At 37.3% G+C, this 27,327-nt stretch overlaps 1 protein-coding gene across 5 annotated transcripts in view; it reads right to left on the bottom strand.

The window, feature by feature from the left end:
- EcR (ecdysone receptor) overlaps positions 1-27,327 on the bottom strand; it is a 273,151-nt gene that overhangs the window by 103,715 nt on the left and 142,109 nt on the right. For all 5 annotated transcript variants that reach the window (XM_021350704.3, XM_021350703.3, XM_021350705.3 and 2 more), the window contains 1 exon segment: positions 11,926-12,222. In XM_021350704.3, the coding sequence (XP_021206379.1) occupies positions 11,926-12,166 (241 nt within the window). In that variant the 5' untranslated portion in view covers positions 12,167-12,222.

Here is a 27,327-nt window from a genome sequence, read left to right as displayed (position 1 = left end):
TCCCCGTGAGCTCACCTACTAGTTCGGTGAATCTAAAATAATCTCTTGAGGTTATTAGAATAGGAAGGAAAAAAAAGACCTGTTAACCGTTTGGTACATATGAAAAAGCAGAAGTGTGAGGAAAAAATCGCTGGATGCGGTTATATGGTAATTTTCTACCATTGAACTTAGTGATTATTGAAGGCTTCTCCCATGCGATATTCTTCAATCGGTTTCCAGTTTTAGCGGCATGTACCGGCTCGTCGATGTTGATATTGAGGATAGTGCGGATCTGATCTGCTTTACTAATAATAATAATACAAAATACTAATATTGGAATTCTTCCTCCCAGCCTCTTAGCGAGTAGCGATCGGTTTTTTGCGTCCAAACAACTCAAATATCCTGCATGAATCCACTGATTTTCTCGCCGGATCTTCTCAAAGGGTCGCGATTCTAATACGGTGATAGATTCAGCGAAACACTGCTCTTGCTAGGGTCAGGTTTGGTAATGCTCACAGGTTGAGCCCGTGAGCTCACCTACCGGTCTGCGCGTAGTTGGAATAGTCCCTTAGGCTACCAATGGTTAGGTAAGCCCTTCCTCCGGAGATGGCGTTTGTAATTTGATGTGATAATTGAACATAATATCTATGGCGTATAATTTCGGCGTACATTTTTTAATACCTATTTTGATCCGTATCTTTCTACTGTACATACTTAATGTTGTTAATTTATAAAAAAATTTAAAGATCTATTCATAATCACATATGGCGAGTTATTCTATGTTTTTTTTTGTGTGTATTTATGAACTTCAAGGGTATGTATACATCGTTTAAACTCGGTTCATATAATAACGTGACCGCGGCCACAAGGCCATCCGATGTTGACACACAGTGGTTATTGTACGCTAGGTTTGTATTTAAATACAAAATAACAGAATGAAAAATATGGATTTATAGCCTTAGTGATTGTATGAATAGATTTTTTATTAATTATTCTCTTCGGTTTTCGGGGTTTGCAGACATAGTCAAAACTATGTTACGGCTTAAATTTTTGTTTTTTACAAACATTATATTAAATATTTCCGACTATTTTAAAACATTACAATTTTCGTGGTTACCAGTCGAATAAGAAAGACATCATACATAGACATTTGAATATTGTGCTAATAGATTTTTTTTGTAGTCTATTGGAGTTTGCATATGCCGAAAATATGGAGGAGAATAACTTCTGCTAGAAGGATGCCGAAGACCGGAAAAGTGGAGTAATTTAGGTTGGAAAGCGGACTCTGGCCATAGATCGGAAAAACGCTTTTTTTTTCTACTTGAGATACTATGTCAGCGTAACCCTAATGTCTAGGTGAGCTCTCGGGGTTTAAACCTGGAGGCGATGCTAAGACTGACTCTAACAAGAGCAGTGCTTCGCAGAATCTACCACCGGATCGGAAACGCGACCCACTGAGAAGATCTGAGAAACGAGGCGAGAAATTCTGTGGGCTGTGTCTATGGGTTAATTTACTCGCTGAGCCCTTCGTCGCAAGCGACGGGTTCGGCGAGAACGGTGACCGGCGCTTGAGGTACGTAAAAGCACCGTTAATGGATCAGGAGGATCCGTAATGACTCCAAGCTTCTGTATCCATTACGCAATCACTGTTGTGGTAATAATGAAACGTTAATTTACAATTGTTATTTTTGTAATATAATAATTTAATCGTATATTATATCATTGATGAAATTAATATTAATTGAGATTAATATTATAATCGCGTGATTGACGTTCTATTTATATCCTTCATCATCATCATCATCATAATCAGCCTATAGCAGGTCACTGCTGGAAATAGGCCTCTCCAATTGCTCGCCACTGTGCCCGATCCTCGGCTTCTCTCGTCCAGATCCGTTATTACCTATAAAACTCAATCTGCAAGCCCTAGTCAGCATATAAACATAATCGACTAATAATCGGGTGTAATCAACTAACGAACTAGATTCGTGCTGGTGATACGTTACGAAATCGATTGCGCCATTCGAGTTCACACGGGTTCAGAGCTGTGTTCGCGCGATAAACACGGCCTTGGCCCCCGCGCCGATAAACAATGGCAATTATGAAATCGGTGGGGAAAGCACGAATTACAATCCACTTCGTACGATGACTCCAGAAATGCGGTCAATGTTTCCGACTATTGCACAATCAACCTGTTTTTTTAAGGAAATAATTCGTTGTATGTCGTAATAAGGGTATAACAGTTTAGCTTTTCCTTCGCCATTAGCGGCAAAAGACTGGTTTTCATTTAGATACATACGGCTTAATTTTGTTTTTGTTTTTTTTAGTGCATACATGCATCGCTAATCAGTTTTATGGCTCGACCGACAAGTTTCATCTAACCCGTCCTAATCTTATGCAATAAAATAAGTCAATGAAACAGTGCCGGTGCCAACTTGGCACGTCGTGCCATATGACTGTATTGGTGTTTTGAGAAATTTGCATGTTTATTTATACGGCAAGTATGTCATATTAATATCAACGGCGTAATGCAGCGGCCGGTCGATTCACGGAACAATTAAATGCAACCAGCAGTTTCATTCGTTCTGTTTCAAAGGTATTAAATTGAACGATAAATACGTTTTCTCAAATGAATTGTACTGTCATTAATGTTTATGTATATTAACAAACACAACGTTTATTATGAAAATAAACTATTCGAAGACGTCCTGTACAACTTTTGACGTGACGTCTTATAATTCGATGGAGCCGGCTGCACGCACGAGAAAACATGACTCATTGAGGCGTTCCATTTAAGGCTTGAAGTGCAAGCGAGAGCGCGCAACGAGCGACAAAGACGCACATTCGCCCTCCGCGTTCGGCAGCGTTCGACATCTATCTCTCTCCTACTTGAGTGAGCGATGCATCCGCGTGGATAGCTATCCTATATACCTATCTATCTAAGCTATCCTAATCTAAGCTAAGCTAATCTAAGCTATCCTATATAATAATAATAAATAATATAATAATAATAAAGCCTTTTATTTCCCATCACCTAAGTATTACATGTAAATATTCTTAATATATATCGTAATATGATTTTTACATTTTGATCTATTTTCAGTTTTGTTTATTTGATTTGCGTACATCAAACTTTTTCTTCGATAGGAACCCCTATTTGGGTATAGGCCTCCTCCAGCTTAATCCAATTTTTTTTGTTCTTAGCTCTTTTCATCCATTATTTTCTTCTTTTGTTTTAGCTATCCCTATCTTGGCATTGAAGTTTCCCACTAACAGGACATTTTCACTAGCTTGCGCTTGCGCTTCTTGTAGTGATTCGTAAAATTTTATCGATTTTTCTTTAGAATCCTTTTCAGTTGGTGCATACACTTGATTTATTGATTGATATTACCATTCTGTTGAACTCCAGTTGAGGTATTGCAACTCTTTAAGATAAGCCTAAGAAGCTTACTAAATTTAAAAATCCTACTTTACGCATGCCAGGTGCTTCTCCTTTAAAGCAGAATATAAAGTCTTGATGCTCTTCGATGCCACTGCCCATCCGTCTAACTTCAACTAAGCCTAATATTTTTCTAGTGGGTATACTAGTTCTATGTATCTTGTTATGGATGCTAACGATTTTACATTAAATGTTCCAATTTGTATTGATTTTTGAGGTACTGTTTTGCTTACTGGAGGGTTATGGTCATTTTCCCCCACGGGGACCAGCCGGCTTGGGGGAATGTTTTTCTTGGTTGTTTTTTGCAGGTTTGTATTATAATGATTGTTATTATTCCGGTTTCGAGTGTATGGTGATCGCTATACATTGGTTTTCTCTCTTAATGAGTTTGATTTTACGCGTGCCATGTATTCGTACGCATTAGTTGTGTTGACTTTCTTCGGAGCTACGTACAATTCATTTTCTTTTCGTGGTGTGCTGACATTGGGCGAAGAAGATGGGTCTCTTTTCCTTTTTTCTCGATTAGCATCCGTTTGGCTCTTGATTATTAGTTTATCTAATTTTAAGTATGCTATGTTACCCTTCCTTCGTTCCTCTTCAAGTTTTGGTTGTAATGTTTTGCGTGCTTCTAATATTTCTTTAGTATAATCTTCCTTCACATAAATACCCTGGGGTAGTTTATTTTTGGACCTCATTATTTCCATTTTTCTCCAGTACGATACAAGGGATATTAAAATAGGTCGAGGCGTAGTTTTTATCTTTCCAATTCTATAGATATTCATAATTTCGTGCTCTTGTATGCTTAATCCTAGATGACAATTAAGTTTTTCAGATATGTATTTTACCAAACTTAACCCTTCTTGTTTGTCTTCCTTTATTCCAAAGAGTAGTATGTTAGTTTTCTTTTTAGCCATTTCCAGACCTTTAATTTTCTCCTTAAGTTCTTTGACTGAATTTTTAAGTTGTTTGTTTTCGTCGTCTATCATTTTAAATCGTTCATCAATTTGTTGCACTACATTTTTAGTTACAGCTTCTGTTATAGCGATAGTCTGTTGTTTCATTTGCTCTTGAATTTTTTCTAATAATATTTGCATTTGATTATCCATTTTTCAGTGAAAATTTTTGTTTTACGATTTTTCGTAGATCGTTTTAAGATGATTCTGGTATAATTTTAAAGTAGATCTGGCAACCCCGATTATATCGATATAGTTTCTGAAAGTTGCCTAGCTTGAATGTAAATTGTCGAATTGTCTGTGGCTTAAACTGTGACTTACTTCACTCTGTATTTATCAAAATAAATACCCTCAAAATAAAATATAAAAATAATAATCTCAAGAGGTTATTTTTTCATTTCTCATAAATAGGTTGCACATTAACACTGTTCACAAACTTTCTTGTTTATTTTTATATAAAGTATCTTCTATTATCTTGAATTGTGACTTTTTACACTTGATATATTTGAGTATTAAGGTAAAACTTAATATTATTTTAAGAGCAAACGAGTACACGTCTTTATTATTCTGTCACCGGAAGCGGAAAAAAAAGCTATCCTATATAGCTATACAATAATACATTTACATGTTTTCGTCAAGTATGAAGTTCAGTGAAAAGTGAATGTGGTGTCAATTGTCCATACAAAATATCTATCAAACAAATAAAATTAAAATTTTCTTTTGAAAAATGAAACCATTCCATCAGTATCTTCTTATGACGTTGTCACGTTCGACTATCGTCAGTAAACCGACTTTACAGACAACCGATTTTTTTGATAACTTGTAACAATACGAAGCGTAGTCGACCGAACTTTGAACCTAAACCGTTTCCACTTGAACACACCCAAAATTTCATGAAAATCGGTCCAACTGCTTAGGAAGAAGTTCAGTAACAGTACACATGCACGGGGGGGATCTATATAAAGTGTTGTTTGATCCGTGAGATATTCAAATCAAGATGTAACAATAAGCTTGGTGTTCAAACATTTAGCAATTCTTTAAAAGTTCAAAAGTTTTTTTATTTTTTATTGCTTAGATGGGTGGACGAGCTCACAGCCCACCTGGTGTTAAGTGGTTACTAGAGCGCATAGACATCTACGACTTAAATGCGCCACCCACCTTGAGATATAAGTTCTAAGGTCTCAAGTATAGTTACAACGGCTGCCCCGTCCTTCAAGCCGAAACGCATTACTGCTTCACGGCAGAAGTAGGCAGGGTGGTGGTACCTACCGGACTCACAAGAGACCCTGCCACCAGTAAAGTAAGTAAGCGAGGCAGTTAAACAATTTTTCTTTCATAGGTAATGAGATTTTTGTCGCTTACGAACGTAACGTGGAAAGAACAGTTTTAAATTTGCTATCGGCACAATATAAGTTCGAAGCAGTTCGTGATATACATATATTCATCTTCACTAATTGACCTACATGATAGTAAATACAAAAACAGCAATTTTTTTTCTGCTATTGAATAAAAGTACATTGTTTCGAATGATCACAATGGAACATAAGGTCGTGTCGAGGACGGTGATGACGTCGTCATCATTTAATCTTTCATTATGGATCTGGGGTGACTGCATATACTTATGCATCGAGGTCACTCGGTAGAGATTTTTATGAGTACAGCACATTGCTGGCATATAATTTATGTATAGGTTGATCGTCTTTTGTTTTGGGTGTGTGTGTGCAGGTTTTTAAATTATGAATTTTAGAAGATCCTATTCACACAGTTAAGTTGGTTTAGCCATTTTGTTTGTTCTTTTACATTGATAGGTGAACGAGGCCACGGTCCGCCTTTTTTTTTTTTTTTTTTTTTTTATTGCTTAGATGGTTTTAAGTGGCTATTAGAGCTCGTAGACATCAAAACGTGTCGTCTCCTACATTCAGACGTGAGATCGAAGTCTTAATTGTTTTGTATAATGTAAATAGAACCGCTGTACCAGCAGTTAAACCAGAATCCATAGAAATAGGCACTTACTCGTTGTGATTTATGTGATTACGACCTACAGCTGTAAAAGAGATTTAAGACTTATGTAAGTGAGCGAATAATGCAATTAATATCCGTAATTTTAGTCACCAAATAATTTACATTAAGTTGAAAATACAATGAAAATAGCATTTCACCCCAAATTATTTAGACGTTTATCGATTTGAAGTTAACTTTCACAAAAATAAATTACCGAAAGACGGTATGAACGGCTGTGGATTAATTACAAAGATAAATCGAGAAAATTCACTGAATATGATTTATAACTACTGAGATTACGATAAAAAAAGGCCTCAAAATCTTGCGTAATTTGAATCTTCACCATAAATTATAAAATATGAAGCTGACATCTAGAAGATTTAAGTAATTTATTGCAAGGTTTTGTGTTTGTGAAAAAGGACTCCTTGCGTCATATCTGTTCTAATTCTTTATCAGAAAATATTAAAAATTTTCCTTGGCGCTAAATAAAGCCAACTAAAATCACGTTATATTAACCCTACACTTAATAAACATTATGGCTGTTCATTTATTCAGAAAATAATTAGTACTTGTCGTAAAATCATTTGAATGTTTGAAAAATTCTATCTTTTTAATATAGAAGTGGAAGATACGAGAATTTGCATCGTCGTATTTAGATTTCTCTGTAAAATCTTTCATCATATACCGAGACAAACGATCCATACGCTAGAAATAGCACATAAAGCAATAACAAAGACATTGAATTTTCAATATATCTCTGCAACAACATTCGTTTTTATATTCTGCAATACAGCAACGATGCCAATTGAAAGTTTAAAGTATTTTTTTAGAGAGCTAGTATTTCGTTATTTCAAACGCCAAGAATATATTTAAATTATACTGTAATTTACATATAAGTTTGATTGTTTTATAGCTAACTAGTGACTCGCCCTCGCTTCGCTTCGGGAACTAAAATTTATGATAAATTTTATTGAATTTTCTTTTATACAAATCTGATATTTGCAGCACGCATTCTGTCAATGTTATGTCAAACGCCATAAGTTTAGATTATAAAATTTAATATGGTGGTTAATTTTTTTAAATTTTGTCATTTTCCGCGCATATTTCAATTTTTTTTTCGTAAGAACCTTCTTCTGACTATAACAAACATACTTAAATATACATAAATATACTTGAGACCTTAGAACTTAGATCTCAAGGTGGGTGGCGCATTTACGTCGTAGATGTCTATGGGTTCCAGTAACCACTTAACACCAGGTGGGCTGTGAGCTAGTCCACCCATCTAAGCAATAAAAAAAAAACAAAAAAAGAATTATCCAATTTGTTGCCGGCTTTCTAAAGTTATGCGATTATAATTATATAATATACAAAGATTATAATAAATTTAGATTATATTATTTTCGGTTCACCGCCGCGATCACTTAACTCCGTTATTTAAATTAATTAGTTTATTTTTCTTTTTTTATGGCTTAGATGGGTGGACGAGCTCACAGCCCACCTGGCCCATGGAGATCTACAACGAAAATGCGCCACCCACCTTGAGATATAAGTTTTAAGATCTCAGTATAGTTACAACGGCTGCCCCACACTTCAAGCCGAAACGCATTACTGCTTCACGGCAGAAATAGGCAGGGTGGTGGTACCTACCCGTGCGGACTCATAAGACGTCCTACCACCAGTAAAGAAATATTTCTGTGCTGTGCGGTTAATTGAATATACCACAACAAGCCCCCGCTACCTTGAGATCCAAGATTATCAAACGTATTCGTGCAACGCCTGTATTTAACCAATGTTTAAGACATGGTTAATTCCAAGCAGAATTAGTCTGGATACAAGAGGGATCACAACAAAAAATAACAATCTTATTAAGTATTTTGATATATTAATTTTACTAACTATACCTACTTTTTTTAATTGATATTATTCCGTTTAGCGATACTGAAGATTATGTCTCGACTCGTTTTATTTTAGGATGGTAATGCGCAAAATAATTTCATATGTCAGTATCTGTCACAACACGCCGACTTCAATTCCCCATTACGAAGGCCGTCGTTAATAACAAAAACTTGTAAAAAAAAAACTACCGTTTTTATTTCTGCTAACATAATTTCCAAATACGAACTCCAACAAAACGTAAATCAAGAAAAATCGTCCCACGCACGAGGCGTGCGTTACGTTGTTTCTTTTCAAAAATCAAATTAGAATTCTTGAGACGCCAAGATGCGCTTCCAAACGACCTGTGAGATATGGCACTGTTTTTATTTTATTTTATTTGGTTCGGCCGCGCCTCGTTGGGCTGCCGAGAATACGAATGCGAAGAATTCCCTAATAAAAACAACAAACTTTCGCATTCGAGAATTTTATCTTACTACACAATTTGTCTTAATGATTTATTTAACCGGTGTTCGCTTTGAGGCCGTTTATTTTACCTTGAATGGCCACGAAGAGCCTTGCTAGATTTCTTAAATAATCTTGAGTCATCGGCTTAACTAATTAATTAGGTATAATGAAGTCGATTTCCGGTCGTTAACCGAAGTCAGGGTTTTTTAGTTGTGCGTTACAAAATGAACGTTACTTGGTTATATATTTGTCATGTAATTAAAACTACTTTTACAGTTAATTCACGCGTTTATTATTTCCGACATTTCGAATAAAATAATAATTAAAATAAAAAATCCTAGTATGAACCGTATAAGCATTTTACGAAAACCGAAGAAAAAACTAAGTTTGTCATACATTTGTACCATTAAAATTGTTTAGTTTGGTTCTGAATTAGAGACGTATACCTATATTTGTGATTTCTACCCTTTATACATAACATTCTGGTTATTCTTCTTATAAGGGAATATATGCCTTATAAGGCAGAACCGATTTTGCACTGGCACGGAAACAATTTCTCACAGGGTATTTTGTAAGGCTTATATTTATGTCGGATATATTTATTATAGTCCTAAGTCTTTGAGCGCGAACATTCGATAGATCGACTGTCCATTAGTGCTTTATTAATGCTATACGTAGGTATAGATAGACCTATTATTACGCAGTTTGATTATGTGTAAGTATGTATAAGTATATTGTATCTTTTCAAAAATCATTTAGCGATTCCCGTAATATTATAAGTTTAGCACTAAAAAGGTTAAATAACTACATAACAAGTAATTAATCGATATTATCCCTAAGAATATATTGTATGCAATTTTTTTTTTTTTGCTTTTTAGGCAGACGGGCATACGGCCAACCTGATGGTGAGTGGTTACCGTCGCCCATGGACTTTAGCAATGCCAGGGGCAGAGCCAAGCCGCTGCCTACAAACTACTAGCAAATACAAACATTCATTTATGACTGTACGTTATAATACATTGGTGTGAGTGTTTTAAGTCGAGCATTCGCTGTTTCCTTAAATTCGTTAGCGTAGTACCTCGAAGTCAGCCTCGCAGCTAATTTGACTTCCAATACGGGTGATGGAAAATCTCCTGTCTGACGTTAGCGACTTACGAGCCGCCATAATAGGTTTTATTCACAAATTCTAGATTGCGCGAATGGTAGCGAAGGAGCTAATTTCCGCTTGTTGGAACGAAGTTCCTTATGGGACGATGCAGAGGGGTATCCTAACCGGGAAAAAACGTCCGTAACGTAAGATTTTTATTAGTAATGCAAACAGTGTACGACTTAACTTTGTAATAACGTACAAAAAATAACATATTTTTTGACCACGATCTCAGAGCGTTTTTTTGCGCAATACCCTAACTCTTATGCAAACAACCGTGAATGAAGTGTACCACAATAAGTTCGCACGTTACCGAATGACCGTGGGTTGTTGCGAAGCATCCAGTTTTATTTTCTTTACCTCGAATAGAACTTAAAATTTATGTTTTTATAATAAGGAACTTCGTTCCTATCCGGTGTCCCACGACACCACACATCTTTTTTCCAGATGAAGCGATGTATCGTCTCATTAAAATTTTATCAAGATCTGAAGTTTTTGAGTTATCATTAATTGTCCATATTTGTTACAATATATTTGCTGGTGGTAGGGCGTTTTGTGAGCGTATGCAGCAGTAAGGTGCCGTGAAGCAGTAATGGCGTTTCGGTTTGAATACTACATATAAAACTGAGACTTAGAACTCATGTCTCAAGCTGGGTGGCGCCATTCAGGTTGCTGATGTCTACGGGCTCCGGTAACCATTTAAAACTAGGTGAACTGTAATTTGTAATATTCTTATGTTATTTTGTTGAAGACAGTTTTTTTTTTGTTTTTGTTTTAAATTTTGTATTTTAATAATACAAAAAAAAAGTGTGATATATTATATAATTTAATGTAACGTTGCTTGTAACGTAAAAATGTTAAACGTAACGTTAATTTAATAAATAATAATAATAATAAAAATTTTTTTTATTTGATTTGACTTGGTTACACAATTAACTAATAATAAATAATAATTAAAAAAAAATAACAAAATATGCTTTTATAGAAAATTCAATTAAAAAATAGAAAATAAATTTTAATAAATTTGAATTAAAAATGGTGTAAAAAAAAGCGTGGAGTGCTTTTCAGGTTATTATCAAAATAACCCCGCTACTCATATCTATCTGTTCGTAAAATATTTATAACTACTGATATACCATGCACCCCACAGTTTTTTTACAATAAAATATTTTCTTGTTACACTATTTTTATTTAAAATTTATTAAAATTTGTTTTCAATTTTTTAGTTGGATTTTCTATAAAAGCGTATTTTGTTCGTTTTTTTAAACTATTATTTATTTTTCATTTTTTAGTTGAATTTCAATTTTTTAAATTTTTTTTTTAAGTATTGAATTGTCATCGGTCCTTAACAAGTATACCAAATTTCGAGTTAATCCGACGTTTTGAAGGGGGTCAAAATCATGTTCAAAGATTCCGTTACATACTTACATACGTCTGAAGCTAATAAAAGCGTATTAAATAGTTGTAAATTCTGTAATTATCGACAAGAAGGCCACTATTTTAATGCATGATCGTTCCCGTATACTCTGTGTCCAGTTTCCTGACCCACGGCCATCATTAAGACCTGAAGGCTGTCGGGAAATGGACTATTGTAGTTCTTTGTTTGAGTCAGCATGTGGGTCGTGCATTCGCTATGAGATTACTGTTGTTGTTCCGATTCCCCGCTGTTACACAATCATGTTCGGCAACATTATGTTAAACTGAGCCCGCATGCGCTTTGAAACGAGGATATCACTCCTTTGTTCTAGAGCTAAACCAAATTTCTATTAACTTTCAGAAACGACATTCACTTTAGAAAAATCGCCGAGGAGTTTTGGTTTTTAGCTTTAGTTTTATAGCTTAGATGGATGGACGAGCTCACAGCCCACCTGATGTTAAGTGGTTACTGGAGCCCATAGACATCTACGAGGTAAATGCGCCACCCACCTCGAGATATAAGTTCTAAGATCTCAAGTATAGTTACAACGGCTGCCCCACCCTTCAAACCGAAACGCATTACTGCTTCACGGCAGAAAGAGGTCCTACCACCAGTAAAAATCAAAATACAAAGCTGTTTTGCGGCTCACCTATTTTTCCATTAGGGCTGTACGGACCGTAGCTGCCTGAGGATAGTGGCGACGAATATCCGTTGCTGGGCTGCGGTTGTCCCGGCGCGCCTGGGGAGGGCGAGCCCCCGCCCGCAGCTCCCCCCGCCATCCAGTCCCGGACGTGTCCGTTGACCGGATGGCCGTTGTGACTGACGCCAGGCTCGGCCTTCACCTGGCCGGGCAGCACGCCGCGGTACGCCACCTCGTGTTTCAGCTCCATGCCGGTGCTACCGCATGCTGTCCCACCGCCGGCCCCGCCGCCCGCACTCCACACTTCTGCAACAAAGAGAAAAGGATCATCAACACATAAAGCCTCTAAGAGAAATTTCGTTTCCATACGAAACTGGATATTGTGCGTACTATGGATCTTTAGCCCAGTGGTCCGGTGGTAGATTCGGCGAAGCAGTGCTCTTGCTAGGGCCAGTGTTAGAAACTCCCGGTTTGAGCCTCGTGAGCTCACTTACTGGCTCGGTGAATCTAGAATAGCCCCTCGAGGTTACTAGAATAGGTAGGAAAAAATAACTATAGACCCGCATAGGTCGGTACCGGCATAATCCCGGTTTCTATTGCAAGGCTCGATTTAAATTATGGCCCGCTATTAAATGATCTTGTTAAGAGTTTGATCTCATTTCAACGCTGTTGGTGGCGTTCACGTCATAATGATTGGTAGCTCCAATAAACACTTACTAAGAGTTGGACGAAAGCACTTAGACTTCTAAATTGAATGGTACTTTACAACTGCGACTAAGACAGTCAGGAACAGATATTTTAAGGGTAAGTTTTCGTTTGGGACTTTGGCCAGGTACTGAACTAGAGTCTAACTAACATGATGACAATGTGGTTCAAAATGTCTTCGTTTTTGTGTTTGTTAAAAACTGCAAGGCAAGCCTTAACGCGTTCGTCGCGCTGGCGATCGTTCAATTCGTCCGGCACTCCCTTATTGCTTTTTTACCTTGTCAATTTGACTCAAATGGACCAATATTGTTTTGATGTTAACGTCGCTTATCAAGCAATAGATTGAGTACCGTCAACTTCAACTATAGCTTTTTAATTCGTTGTTAGATTTAGTTTTCGGGCGACCACGAGGTCATTTGTATGTATCAAAATTTCCATGTCAGAAGCATTGAAATCAATAGAGAGTAGTGGGTTAATTGGTAGTGTGCAGTCCGTAAACGTCACTAATGTTGTGAGAGGTCGGCTTATAAAATAAAAAAAACACGCCACATCGAGATAATAGCTCTCGTTGAGCTTAGGATCGACCGACTCGCGAGCAGCTACTGTTCACCCGAAACCCTTCTCCACGCCAGTCCTCCAGGGCGTCGTTGGAGTATTTGCTACTACCACCAAGATCTGCACAGACGGAGGCTCCAAGCGGGCTCACGCCCAGACTCTTCTGTGCTCTCCGTCGCACGTCCTACTCGTTACGGCTTGATGATACTACCATACTAAAAGCAGGAGCATCACGCGTCCCAGTAACGGTAGGTTATACGCAAAACGCTTCAGCGCCACCCATTCTCAGTTAGCGTGGCACCATTACTGCGACGGAAGTCGTATTTCTATCGTGTCTACATTGTTGAAAAACATACGAATGTGGTGAAATCGAAACACTAATCAATAAAAAAATGACTGAATTTGAAAATATAATTACATTCTTTTAAAGTAGAATTCATTTGAATTTTGAATTTATGGCCACCATTCATAAATTACGTTTCAAATGGCAAGTACTGTAAAATGGTAGCTTCATATGTAAATATGTACCTATTATAATAATTTTAACCATAAAATTAATTTATGGGTTGAATTTTAATGATAGCTGCCTGTCCGGCGTTAATCAGGAGATAGGTGAATGCGTCCCGAGATTCCTCGACTCACTGCATTACTGTTACAACTTCCTTGTAAATCATTAATATCTTCGCCAATGCAGTTGGGACTTAAACCATACGTCTTAAGGTTGTAACTCGTCTGACAATCTTATCATAAGTTTTATTATTTTATTAACATAAAATTTACGAGTACCATAGAAACAAAATTCTCACAGAAACCGTACCTATGTAATAATATTATAAAAATGTTCTTTTGATACAAACGTCAGATTGTAAGGGCGCTTTGATGTTGTAATGTTATAAGACAGAACAAAGGGATCTAAGGTCGGAATGTGGGCGATGGATATCGTTTGCTAAAAAACACCTTTGTGACATTGACACGATCACAAACCTGTTTTATTTATTCACTAGCTTTTGCCCGCGACTTCATTTACGTAGAAGGTGAAATTTTTTTCAATAATATACCACATACCAAAATAAAAAAAAAACCCAAAATCTTAGCTTTCTAAAGCTTTTTAACCGACTTTAAAAGAGGAAGCTATCATCAATTCAACCACCATTTTTTAATCTATTTATGTTGACCGACTTGTCGAAAATGCTTGAACCGATTCTGATAATTCTATTTTCTTTTTTTTTTGTTGTTCGAAAGGTTGGACTTCCCGAATGCTCCTGTAATCATCAGGATCATGATCCGATGATGGGATCCTGGAGAAATCCAGAAAAATCTACAATTTTCAAAGCCTATCTTCAAGTGATTTGGGTCTTTCTTGTTATTCTTCTTATTGTGTGTCGCCGCGCACCGACCTGCCGGCGCCTTGTACATCATCATTACGCGCTTGATCATCATTTTGCTGCGATGTTCAATACTTGTAATGAATAACGTATTTATTTGGATAGGGATTAATATCATCATTATAAAAACACCTTCACAAATAATGCTTTATTTTAGAACAAATTTGGTTAGCACAAAATAGGTAGAACCAATCTTAAAATATAGATATATGCTGTCGCGGACTTCTTTTTAGAACTTTGAAAGGCGAACAATTCTGTCAAACATTATTTTAGCCGAACTTTAACCGTTTCCGCAGAGCAAGCAGCGGAAGCTCTCAAGAAGAAAAAAACGATTTTGAAACATTATTTAGTAGTGCTCTGCTCGTATTAGTCTTAGCATTGATGTTATATAGCCTATAGCCTTCCTCAATAAATGGGCGATTTAACACTGAAAGAATTTTTCAAATCGGACCTGTAGCTCCTGAGATTAGCGCGTTCAACCAAACAAACAAACAAACTCTTCAGCTTTATAATATTAAGTATAAATAAAAACTTATTCATTCACTTGTACCATTGTTGAAGGGCTGCCTATATTTTAGTAATTCACAGAACCGTATTTCAGTAGGCACAAATGATTTATCGACGTGTTTGCGAGCTCGGAAATTGGATTTTTTTTGTGATTAAACAAATAAGCATCTAAATTTGCTTTGCGAATTTGTAGGTGTTGTTTTCAGTTTGGCCAGACAGAAGAAAATCGTGCAAAATATTTCCTTCGCGATTCGTAAACTTTAAAACAACTTTGCGGTAATTTTACGTTTATTATTTTAATAACTTTTTGTTTTATACAGGTATGGACGCTTAAACTTTACTTAAGCGCTACTGGTGGTAGGACCTCTTGTGAGTCCGCGCGTGTAGGTACCACCACCCTGCCTATTTCTGCCGTGAAGCAGTAATGCGTTTCGGTTTGAAGGGTAGGGCAGCCGTTGTAACTATACTGAGACCTTAGAACTTATATCTCAAGGTGGGTGGCGCATTTACGGTTGTAGATGTCTATAGGCTCCAGTAACCACTTAACACCAGGTGGGCTGTGAGCTCGTCCACCCAACTCAGCAATAAAAAAAAAGCCATTGAGTTTCTGGCAGGATTTTCTCAGTGGATTGCAATTCCGGTCCGCTGGTACATTCAGCGAAGTAATGCTTTGCTAGGGCTAGTGTTAGCAAATAATCTCAGGTAGAGCCCGTGAGCTCACCTACCAGTCCGGGCGTAGCTGACGGACGACCCATACGGATTCTATTATTGTACTTTAAAACGTCAAATTTTATTTCAAAATATTTGCACGTTTCTTTTCACGCAGTAAGACCTTAACATAAACTGGCAGTATCTTAAATCGCCAGACCCTCTTAATATAATACTGTAATAATGAAAATAATGATCGCGAGAATAATAATGAAGCCGTAAAAGTAGTTTTAATTATATCGTGCGCCATTTTCTGCAATTAGCCGGGCTTATTATTGCTCAGATGGGTGAGCAGTCTCACGGCTCGTCAGCTGTTAAGCGGCTACCGTAACCTATCTAATGTATGACGGCTGTCCAATCTTTCAAATAGGATAGCAAATTTTTTTCTATCATTTGCTATTCGTGTAAGCGACATTTCTACAAACAGGATCATTGGAATATAATGCGCAGTGCTAATTTCAGATTGTTATGTGACTTTACACATTTTACCCGTCACTAAATCAAATACTATACTCTTGAGACTAGACTACTATACTTGTAACTATACTTGAGACCTTAGAACTTATATCTCAAGGTGGGTGGCGCGTTTACGTTGTGGATGTCTATGAGCTCCAGTAACCACTTAACACCAGGTGGGCTGTGAGCTCGTCCACCCATCTAGGCAATAAAAAAAATAGGAATAATATTTTTCATTCAAAAGAGCATCAATACTAGATACTGCACACGTCGCAATGTGTTTCACGAGAAACACGGAATGTGCAAGTTACAAAACAGTAGTACGTACGTGCGAGTCCGCCGAGTTTTATGGAGCGAACAATAAACCGTGTTACTTCAAACATTTTACGACGAAACATAAAATATAAATATGCAACCGTACTTCAAGAGTGATCTCAGCTCGGAGCCGGCGAACGTATTGGATAAAACAAATGAGTCGTCTATTATCAAAGGTGGCAATCTGTGCATTTGGACAAAAAAATGTTATTGATATGTCAATACAGATTGATTTGAACATAATTGTCTCCTTCAAAGAATACGGTTCAAAACCTGCATTAAATAAAGGTTAATACTTAACCTGTTATTTATCTAAGATGTCGTTCAGAAGAGTTTTGTGACTGCCAATGGAATACAAAGTCAATAATTCGTTTTTCTGATTTACCAGTAATTGTCCAAAAGTCACATTGCCGGCTTTGATACTAGTCGACTCAAATGTCCTTTGGCGTTGACGATTTGTGTTTGTTGAAATTTAAATGGTTCGAATGTTGTATGTATTTTTTTTATTTATTTCTTACGTGGTTGGACGAGCTCATAGCCGACCTGGTGTTAAGTGGTTACTGGAGCCCATAGATATGAGTTATAAGGTCTCAGTATAGTTACAACGGCTGCCCCACCCCTCAAAGTGAAACACATTACTGCTTCACGGCAGAAATAGGCAGGGTGGTGGTACCTACCCGTGCGGACTAACAAGAGGTCCTACCACCAGTAAAAAAGTATATTCATTTATTTTTCTACTCAAAACAACTGTTCGGATTTTATAATTCGAAACAATTCGAAAATATTATCATGGTTATGTACGAATATCTGATGATATATATGTCCTTGCGACATGTCTACCGCAATAATCTAAGAGTTGATGTAAGATGAAGAAGCCTCAGACTGAACTCCGCCGTCCAACTTGAGACACGTTAGTTTTAGATTACCCTCTTTATTAAAACAATAAAACAATATTGCTTAAGCCGAGCCGTGGACGCATACCAATGCGCGCTCAGAATTAAACAAAGATCTTTGTACCGTAAAAAACAAATAATACGCCGTTACATTTTTAACATTCATTATTCTTTTAATTTACTTTTAAAACTGAAACTTATACATCTATTTAAACATATTATTTTTCACGATGGCCTTAATAAAAGGTTTTGGTTCAGGCTTTAAAATAATAACGAAGACAGCGCAAGAAAAATAAACGGGATTTACAAAACAACAACAACAACAAAAAAACATGTACAAAAAATAACAACTTTCCCCTTTCATTACACTTCTTTCATTTAATATTTTTTTAATTAAAACTTTGATGAGAGTAATAAGATATCCAGCGTCCGGCGCGGCGGCTCTTTAACATAATAAAACCTTTGATTGTCAGTTTAATTTATCTCATATTATTATATCCTTCATTCGTGAACATTATTTTTTCATTATGAATGTTATTGACTTTTTTGTCGCATCAAGATGCGTAGAGAGAAGATGCATGTGACTAGGAGATGTATGGAAATGGTAATGGCATTACTGCTTCACGGCATAAATAAGCAGGGCGGTGGTACCTACCCGCGCGGACTCTGAAGAGGTCCTACCACCAGTAAAAAAGTCAATAACAATTTTTTTTCTCCACCTTATCCCACTAGGTGGGGTCGGCATAGCTAATTTTTCTCTTCCATTCTCTTCTATCAGCCGTCATCTCAACACTCACTTCTCTCTCTCTCATATCGTCATTCACACTACTCTTACACTACTCTACACTACTCTTACACTACTCTTTCCATCCATCTCCTAGTCACATGCATCCTTTCTCTACGCATTACTTTTCTGGTCATTATGGCCTATTTGATATATTCAAATGTTATTTTTTGGTAGCTTCTAAGTGGGTATAGACATCATATATCATCTCATAGACATAATGAATCGTCTGCAATCGTCTTAAATGAGGTCAAAGTCTAAATTCAATTGTCCCTTCAAACCGAAACGGCGCTTCACGATACGCCCTACAACTACGAGAGACCCGACAAAGTTTTCAACACAGACTACAAGTTCACAAACAACTCTTATTGCACAACGCACGCGAGTGAGCGAAAGCGTTCGACATCGCAACCTCGACACAGTTACCTATTTCTAGTTCTTCGAGAATGGTATTCTTTATGACCTCATCATTCCAAACAGCGGAGCCTCTTTCGAGCCCACACGTGAGCATCAAAAATAATAACAGCTATTTGAGGCCGTCAGCGCAAAAGTGGCCTAAGCTTACCATAGTTAGTATGGAGATAATGAGGTTCGAATTAACCTTTACAATACTTCGTAGGCAAAAAAATACGCGCTATAATGATGTTTACAAAGGCATCTGTTATCTATGAATGAAACTAGGAATAGGCTGATTTTGCATCAAAATTAATTATGTTTTAAATAAATTGCAATACATAAGTACGAATATGAACGGTGGTTTAGGCCATTGTTGCGCTGACGGCCTCATTTGTCAGTTGGGTTGATGATGACTTTCTGGTACGGGGCTTAGATAAGTCGTCACAACCGGCACACGGCGATTGTCTATATCCGACCAAATCAAGTCACGTTCTTAAGATTCATTATGTGTGTTACAAAACCCGAATACATGAGGCCATCAGCGCAAAAGTGGCCTAACCCACAATTTTTAAATTCAAGCTTATATGATGTATATTGTAATTTATTAAAAATATAATAAATTTTGATGCAAATCCGGCCTATCCATAGTTTCACCCATAGATAACAGATAGCTTTGTAAGCATTATTTTTTCGCGTATTGTTTTTTTTTTTGCCTACTCAAATTCAAATTCATGAAAATTCAAACCTAATTGCCTCCATACTTACTATGGTAAGCTTAGGCCACTTTAACCCATAGACACAGGCCGCTGAGTTTCTTGCCGGATCTTCTCAGTGGGTCGCGTTTCCGATCCGGTGGTAGATTCTGCGAAGCACTGCTCTTGCTAGGGTCAGTGTTAGCAACACTCCGGTTTGAGCCCCGTGACCTACAGACGTTAGGGTGAAGCTGAAATAGCCTCTCAAGTCTATCAGCATAGGTAGGAAAAAAAAATTAGGCCACTTTTGCGCTGACGGCCTCATACATACACGTTTTCGGTCATCACGAGTCAGTACAGAGTGCATGAGCTGCAGCGCGTTGTTGCACAAGAAGCGCGCGCGCAGAGAAAGCGTCGATGACGTCACGACCTCGACACGCTCACCCAGTGGCACTCGGCGGTGTCCGCACCAACCCACTTCAACGGATACTTGTACGATACAGCCGGCTTTCTCTGCTGCAAGCGGACGACGCACCACGCAATCTATTACCGGAGAACACGTAATACCAATAGGCTTACTACGTCTTGAATGTAATCGAAAGACGATAGTTAACTTTCGCCCACTAGTTATACGACAATTTGGAACGAAATTTATTGTGACTTATATTTATTAGCTACTAGCTGACCCGGCAGACTTCGTAGTGCCTCAATCGATAAATAAAAGACCTAAACTTTTGTATAAAATAAACTTAAAACAAACAAAAGGTATCCGTCCGACGGGGGGCACATCAAAGGAAAAACAAAATTGTTATTATTATTTAGTTCCCAGCATTTTCATATTTATCTTTTTTAAACCTTCTCTGGATTTCCATAAATAATTCAAGAACAAAATTAGCCAAATCGGTCCAGCCGTTCTCGAGTTTTAGCGAGACTAACGAACAGTAATTCATACATATAGGTATAGAAGATAGAAAAATAGATTTTTCCTTTTAAATTAAGTGTTTTCTTTAAGCAGTCCTGCCATTTGTGTTAGAAATTGTTTTTGTAATCAATTATGGTATTAAAAGAAACGAGGCGCTATAACTTTATCAAGGAGCTTAGCTGTGTAAATCTATGGAGACCTCCGCTTGTCTCGTTTATCTAGTAATACCACTTTCGCTTTATCAAAACAGGTACTCTTGCTTCATAAAGGCAATCAATACAACTCTTTTATGTATACAATTTTAGATTAATAAACGTTAGAATAAAAACTATGCTTAAGTCGAAGCATTAAGACAGTGTTTTTTTGGAAACATGTGATCTTATTTGAAAATGTTAGCCTCAGGGAAATCTCGGTAGCTCTCGGTGCAAGTCAAATGATCGCACTGAAGTTTTATTCCCGGCACAGAACAAGTCGTAACATCAAAGCTCTCGTCTCAGCGCAACGTACCTACTCGTACCTTGGCAGACTAAACGTTGGATTCGCTTTTACGATGTGACCAACAAATTTTTACGACACATAACGATAATGTTAAAATAAATTTGCAGGATAGAGCAATAGAAGCTTACGGACGGTTCGTTACATCCGAAAGCTTCTGACTACGTTATTTCCATTCGGAGGATGTTCGTCGCGCAGTCGCCAGTCATTCGTGATTGCGATCGTCTGATTTATGCATGTTTTGTAAAGCTCGGGAAATATTCACTGAAATAAATCCGGTGCGGTTCGGTGGTTGCAGCGGAGAACGCTCATATAAAGTAACTTCGATGCGATCATGCGATATTATGTACTCGCGCACAAAGAAAGCTATCGGAGAGGATTGAGGACGTGCCGGCGTCCTGAGATTACTTCTGACTGCATGCAGAGCTTTCACTGCAGTAGCTACTCTCGTAGTATTGCAGTCCGAGTGGCGCGCCACGACCGTTTTATCTGTCAAAATCTTCGCAATTCAAATGCAAAACTACGCAACGTCAGTTCGCAGCTACTAGCATCAAAGAATGTTTGATGATGCGGAAGTGTTTACGAATGGCACGACCCTACGAGCGCGCTCCGCGATACATTCAGCGAGGTGAGCGTCATTTTATTGCGTCACAACTAGACTAATGGCCTCGTTGTATTTTGTTTACATCGGATTAGGTGGTTTCTGAGAATCGGGTTCGATAACCGCGCCCCGAGGTGGGAATAGACCGTTTGTGTTGTTTGCCGTAATTAGAGTCTGTTCTGCGCATCGGACGACTGACGGGGCTCATGCATTATTGAGTTCGCCGTATGGGTGTACCGGGCCGAGGTGATTGCCAGCAAATTGTTATAGTTCCCACGGGATTTAATACCATGACTATGAGTCGTAGATATCACAAGTAATAGAGAAACCTACGGAACTTTTTACGTAATAGTGCCTAAATATTTGAAGACGTTGAAAATTTACATTTGAAAATTCTCTTAGAATATAAATTCTCGGGACATACCTATCAGATGAGGGAGCGTGTGTTTACGGCGATCTGCTCGGATGGCGCGAGATGAAAAAGATTCGAGAAATCCGTGCAGGAAAATCACGTAGCTATTTTATCGAGGACTTGCACTGTCTTTATGGCCGGGAGTTCCTTTATGAAAATATCTGATGACAAGGAATTGCTTTTGAACATTGCATCGGTGTAGTATTTATAACAAATAGGATATTATACCCGTCTGATCGCATGAAATAACGTTAAATTTAGTAGCGCTTTGAATGTGTTGTTTGTTTGTGAGTCCGCACGGTTAGGTACCACCGCCCCGCCTATTTCTGCCGTGAAGCAGTGATGCGTTTCGGTTAGAAGGGTGGGGCAGCCGTTGTAACTATACTGAGACCTTAGAACTGATATCTCAAGGTGTGTGGCGCATTAACGTTGTAGATGTCTATGGGTTCCAGTAACCACTTAACACCAGGTGGGCTGTGAGCTCGTCCATACATCTAGGCAATAAAAAAAAAAAGAAATGCGCGACAGAAATCTTTCGGATACCGCACCTAAAGTAAGTTTTTGTAATGTGGATCTTGTGTTGCGACAACACGATTATGGTTGCCAAAAATGGTATTCTTTGTATTGCTTTAAAACGAACGCACGATTCGAAATGGGCATCGTTCAGAGATGAATCAACGACTTCGATAACTTTTAACAAAGCTCCGTTACGAGATTTCGAAATGTTTAATGCTCATTTATTGAAGACCATATGTTGCGCATCACAATCGCGTTATACAGGGTGTGAAATGATCGGCTCCCCAAAAATTTGGCAGTAGGGTTGTCTGAGTATTATACCGGCTTCTAATTGCCAGATTTGGCGATTATGGCAATTCTCCTAATAGGCCTGATATAAATAAAAGACGGCCTTAGTCTTTGAACCAGCTTGAAATGAGATGCACAGAAATCTTGGCCAACACAGATGGACCTGAAAATATGTATCGTGCGAACATTACTTAGGACAATGTAGGTTTCTCTGAAGCCCGAAAATCTTCCCCCTGGACTAACTTGATAATCGTGGGCTCCGGTAACCATCTCTTTTAGTAGAACCAACAATCCAAAACTAAGATATACATCTTTACGTCACGAGGCCAACGACCTTGTGTCAGTTGATGTTTCTTTGTGTTACATTGCGCGCAAAAACATATCTGACATTCAGTTTTTGTATCCCAGTTCTTTGCTATCGGGCTAAAAATCACTCAAATTGAATCCTACCGTCGTTTTCTAAAGCAGCTTTCTGACATATTTGTTATAAAAAAAAACCATTGAAATTTAATCCGAAAGATATCAAATGTAGATGATGAATGCAATGAGATAGCAGTAAAACCATAACATTGAGCGAGAGCTCGGTTTCAAGCATCAATCCTATAATTCTAGTAAAGAAAATAGTTTAGTTTTCAGACACATAAATCTTGTCGTAACAAAAAGATTTGGACATACATTGCACATCGTACATACTCGTACGTCGAGTTGTCATGGAAAAATACCTATATTATTATGTGTTATGGTGATTTTCCCTGATCTATATAAGCAGAGTATCTCACGGCCCATTTGATGTGAACTGTATTATAACGCAAATGCTTTCAATCATTTTGAGACGAAAGCTTGAAGTCTGGTCGAGCTGACGACAATCACAATTGTGATTTCTATGGGCTCCGGTATCCACAGAAAACTAGGTAGATCCTGCGTTCGATAATGCATATTATTATACTAAAATAAAAAACCTTATTTCCCTATTGAAATTTCTCTTAATCCTTACCTTGATTTTAGGTGCAAATGAAGGTATATTATATGTCCGTAACACTTGGCTGCCTAATTCCGCATAACAAGCTGAACTTATAAGTGAATTAATCTTTTATTTTTTATTTTATTTAGGTTTTCTTGGTCAAGGCCAAAGTAATAAAAATTGTTGTATATGTCATAGGTCCTTGATATGTGTGCAAACCTCAACTTAATTGGGGGTATAAGTTAGTATATTATATTAGATGATTCACTTTCATAAATGGATCAAGCTAAGAAAAGTGTGCTAAAAAGAGACATTTTGCGAAAGTAAAACCATTATGCACTAATTTTGAATTTAAAAAATAAGAATAATGATAATTTTCTAAATAAATTTTACATTACATTAAATGACAATAAATTAAATGTTTATTAAAGCTTATACTAGCTATGAGAATGACTTTTATCTTCCACACTATAGATAATTTTATTTTCTCGTGTTTCTAGATGTCTTAATGCGATAAATATTTCATAACATTTTATGGATCAGCGTGTGAAAGAAACGACTTTTTACTATGTGTAAAAATGTGAATTTAGTACTGTCATAAGTACACGGAATTTATTCACACTTTATAATTAAAACTCATATGGTTCACGTGTATATGACAACATATAACTGAGCCTGACTTGTTTTTTTTTTTATTACCATATAGTCAGTCGTACGGCCCACCTGATGGTGAGTGGTTACCGTCGCTCATGGACGTCAGCAATGCCAGGGGCAGAGCCAAGCCGGTGCTTACCGCTTAATACTCTCAACAAGCCTCGTTTGAAGAAGGACATGTCATAGCGCTCGGGAAACACTGTGGAGGGGAGCTCATTCCAAAGCCGGATGGTACGTGGCAAAAATATCTCTGGAAACGCACTGTGGATGAACGTAGTGGTTCCAGGTAGTATAGATGAACTCTATACGCCCTTGACTGTTGCGTTGTCGCGGACACGTCATTACGAATCCTACCGATCCATTAACGGTGCCTTTAGGTACCTCAAGCACTGGTCATCGTCCTCGCCGAACCCGTTGCTTGCAACGAAGGGCTCGACGAGTAAATTAACCCATAGACACAGTCCACTGAGTTTCTCGCCAGATCTTCTCAGTGGATCGCGTTTCCGATCGGGTGGTAGATTGTGCGAAGCACTGCTCTTGCTAGGGCCAGTGTTAGCAACATTCCCGGTTTGAGCCCCGTGAGCTCACCTACACGTCAAGCAGAAGCTGAAATAGCCTCTCAAGGCTATCAGCATGATGATTCGAATTATATTTAGAAAATTCACACGTAGACGATGCAGTTTGAGCTACCGAATAGCTTTAATAAATTATAACTGAAAACAAAACAATGTTACGATCAAATGAGTCACAGGTCGACAATAATTAATCCGGTCTTATCTGGAGTCCTTTGTGCATCTTTTTATGGTCGCTATAAATTACCGCCCACCGCACCTTTGGTATTATCGTATAGGAAATTTAATTAGGAATATTAATACGATATAATAATGCGACGGCGCCGTCCCACGGATCGGCGATTGTGTAGTAATATTGTAATGTGTTCGTTTCTTAATTAAATTTCAATTATTTAGAGACCTTTTTTAAAATCAAATTGTGTTAGATACTTTAGTCGAGATAGAGAACGCTTATTTTTAACCGACTTCAAAAAAGGAGGAAGCTCTCATTTCGACTGTATGTGTTTTTTTTATGTTTGTTACCTCATAACTTTTGACTGGGTGAATCGATTTTGATGATTCTTTTTTTATTAGAAAGCTGACGCTTCCCGTCTGGTCCCATTTCCATTTAGTCCAGTTCTGATAATGGTATCCATGAGAAAACCATATAAGTCTTAAATTTGCATTAAGTACGTGCGCAATAAATGATGAATAACTCAATATCACGCCAACCGATTTCAATGATTATTGTTTTTAGTTAATATTATTTTGTTTAGGAATATCTTTTCTTTTTCTATTTGAAGTCGGTTTATGTTAAAGCAAGTCTATTTACAAATACATTTCATTTTTGTCGCCATTACTAAGATTATTGATTAACAAATATTTTTTTAGATATTATCTTTTAAAGTTTAGTTTAATTGTTGATTAAACAGTCGTTTTAAACTTTTTTTAATAGATTTTACAAAAGCTGTTTTCTTTTTTAAAAATTACGTTAAAATTAATTGTGATGTAACAAAATTGTGACTTTCCGAATTGCAATTTAATTTAGTATTTATTTTAAAAGTGACATATGCTTAAGACAATACGGTTCGTAGCAATTAGTAAGTGTTATCACTAACCACATTTAAGTAAGAAAACATCTTTAAAAATCTAAAAAAACTAATTTTTTTATTTAAACCGAATCTAGTATGATACTATTGGAGAACAAATAATGTAAATACTAAAAACACAAAATTGAATATCTCCTGCAGTGTATTTCAAGACTTGAAATGTAAAAGTATCTAAAACATAATAAGAGCTAGACTAGTGAATAATTCAGAGAGCAAGGCTTGTGTTAAGACTTCAAGATAGCGCCATCTAGATTCAAAGTAACGAATATCCTCCAGATACGCTAGACAATTTGGTCACGTATCTGGAGAAAATAAATACTATTGCTAGTCGGAGTTCTTTAGAGACTTTCATTTAAATATACATCGTACAAAGGCCTAAAAGCTAAAAATAGTGATGTAAAGGATACTTCAAGGTTCAATTGGTACATAAAATGATATTTCTAAAACAAGTAATAGTCATGTTTTGTGTACAGTTTTTTTTGTATTGCCCTTGTAGGGAGACAAGCATACGGCCCACCTGATGGTGAGTGGTTACCGTCGCCCATGGACTTCAGCAATGCCAGGGTTGCAGAGCCAAGCCGCTGCCTACCGTTATTTTAATTCTCAAGCTGTATTTCATTTTAATATAGTGTTTTTACCCCATTTGTAGAGTAATAAATTGCTTATTGTTTCCATTCGCGGAATAGCTAATAGCATTACACTTACTTTTAGTTAAAAGCTACCATTTTTTTTGCGTGAGAATACAGATTACGAATTCGCGGCTGTGTGTATGTATGTATGGAAAAATTTCCGTGTTCTTTTGTTGATTGAATGACGTGTCATAAATATGTTTTTATCGCGACCACGAGTACGAGATAGTTATTGATGTTAAATTCATCAACAATCCCGGGAATTCCCAAATAGACTTCGAATCCCGCATAGATTACTAACTGGATGTAGCAATAGACATTTTATTGTTAGTAAAATTTATGTATTTGTGCTTTTGAAACAACAATCTTCGGAAGAAAGCTCCTGTTGTGTTTTTTTTAAATTTGTTATTTTAAGAGAAACGTTTACGAACGAAACAAACAAAAATGCAATTTGAGCAAAAAATATGAAGCCAATTCTTTCGTTTCGATCTTAAAAATAAAGGCGTTTCCACATTCCGTGGCTCTAAGTTTAGGATTATTGATACATCTACGAATGAGACTAAATAGGCCTCGCATACGAATTACTATTAATATAGTACCTATTATAGAATTTTTTACTGGTGGTAGGACCTCTTGTGAGTCCGCGCGGGTGGGTACCACCGCCCTGCCTATTTCTGCCGTGAAGCAGTAATGCGTTTCGGTTTGAAGGGTGGGGCAGTCGTTGTAACTATACTGAGATCTCAGAACCTATATCTCAAGGTAGGTGGCGCATTTACGTTGTAGATGTCTATGGGCTACAGTAACCACTCAACACCAGGTGGGCTGTGAGCTCGTCCACCCATCTAAGTAATAAAAAATAAAGAATAACAGTCAGGGT

This window comes from Bombyx mori, chromosome 10 (genome assembly GCF_030269925.1).
Source record: "Bombyx mori chromosome 10, ASM3026992v2".
NCBI classification, from domain to species: domain Eukaryota; kingdom Metazoa; phylum Arthropoda; class Insecta; order Lepidoptera; family Bombycidae; genus Bombyx; species Bombyx mori.
Note: the sequence above shows the minus strand (reverse complement) of the source record. Positions and strands in the feature narration are given on the sequence as shown.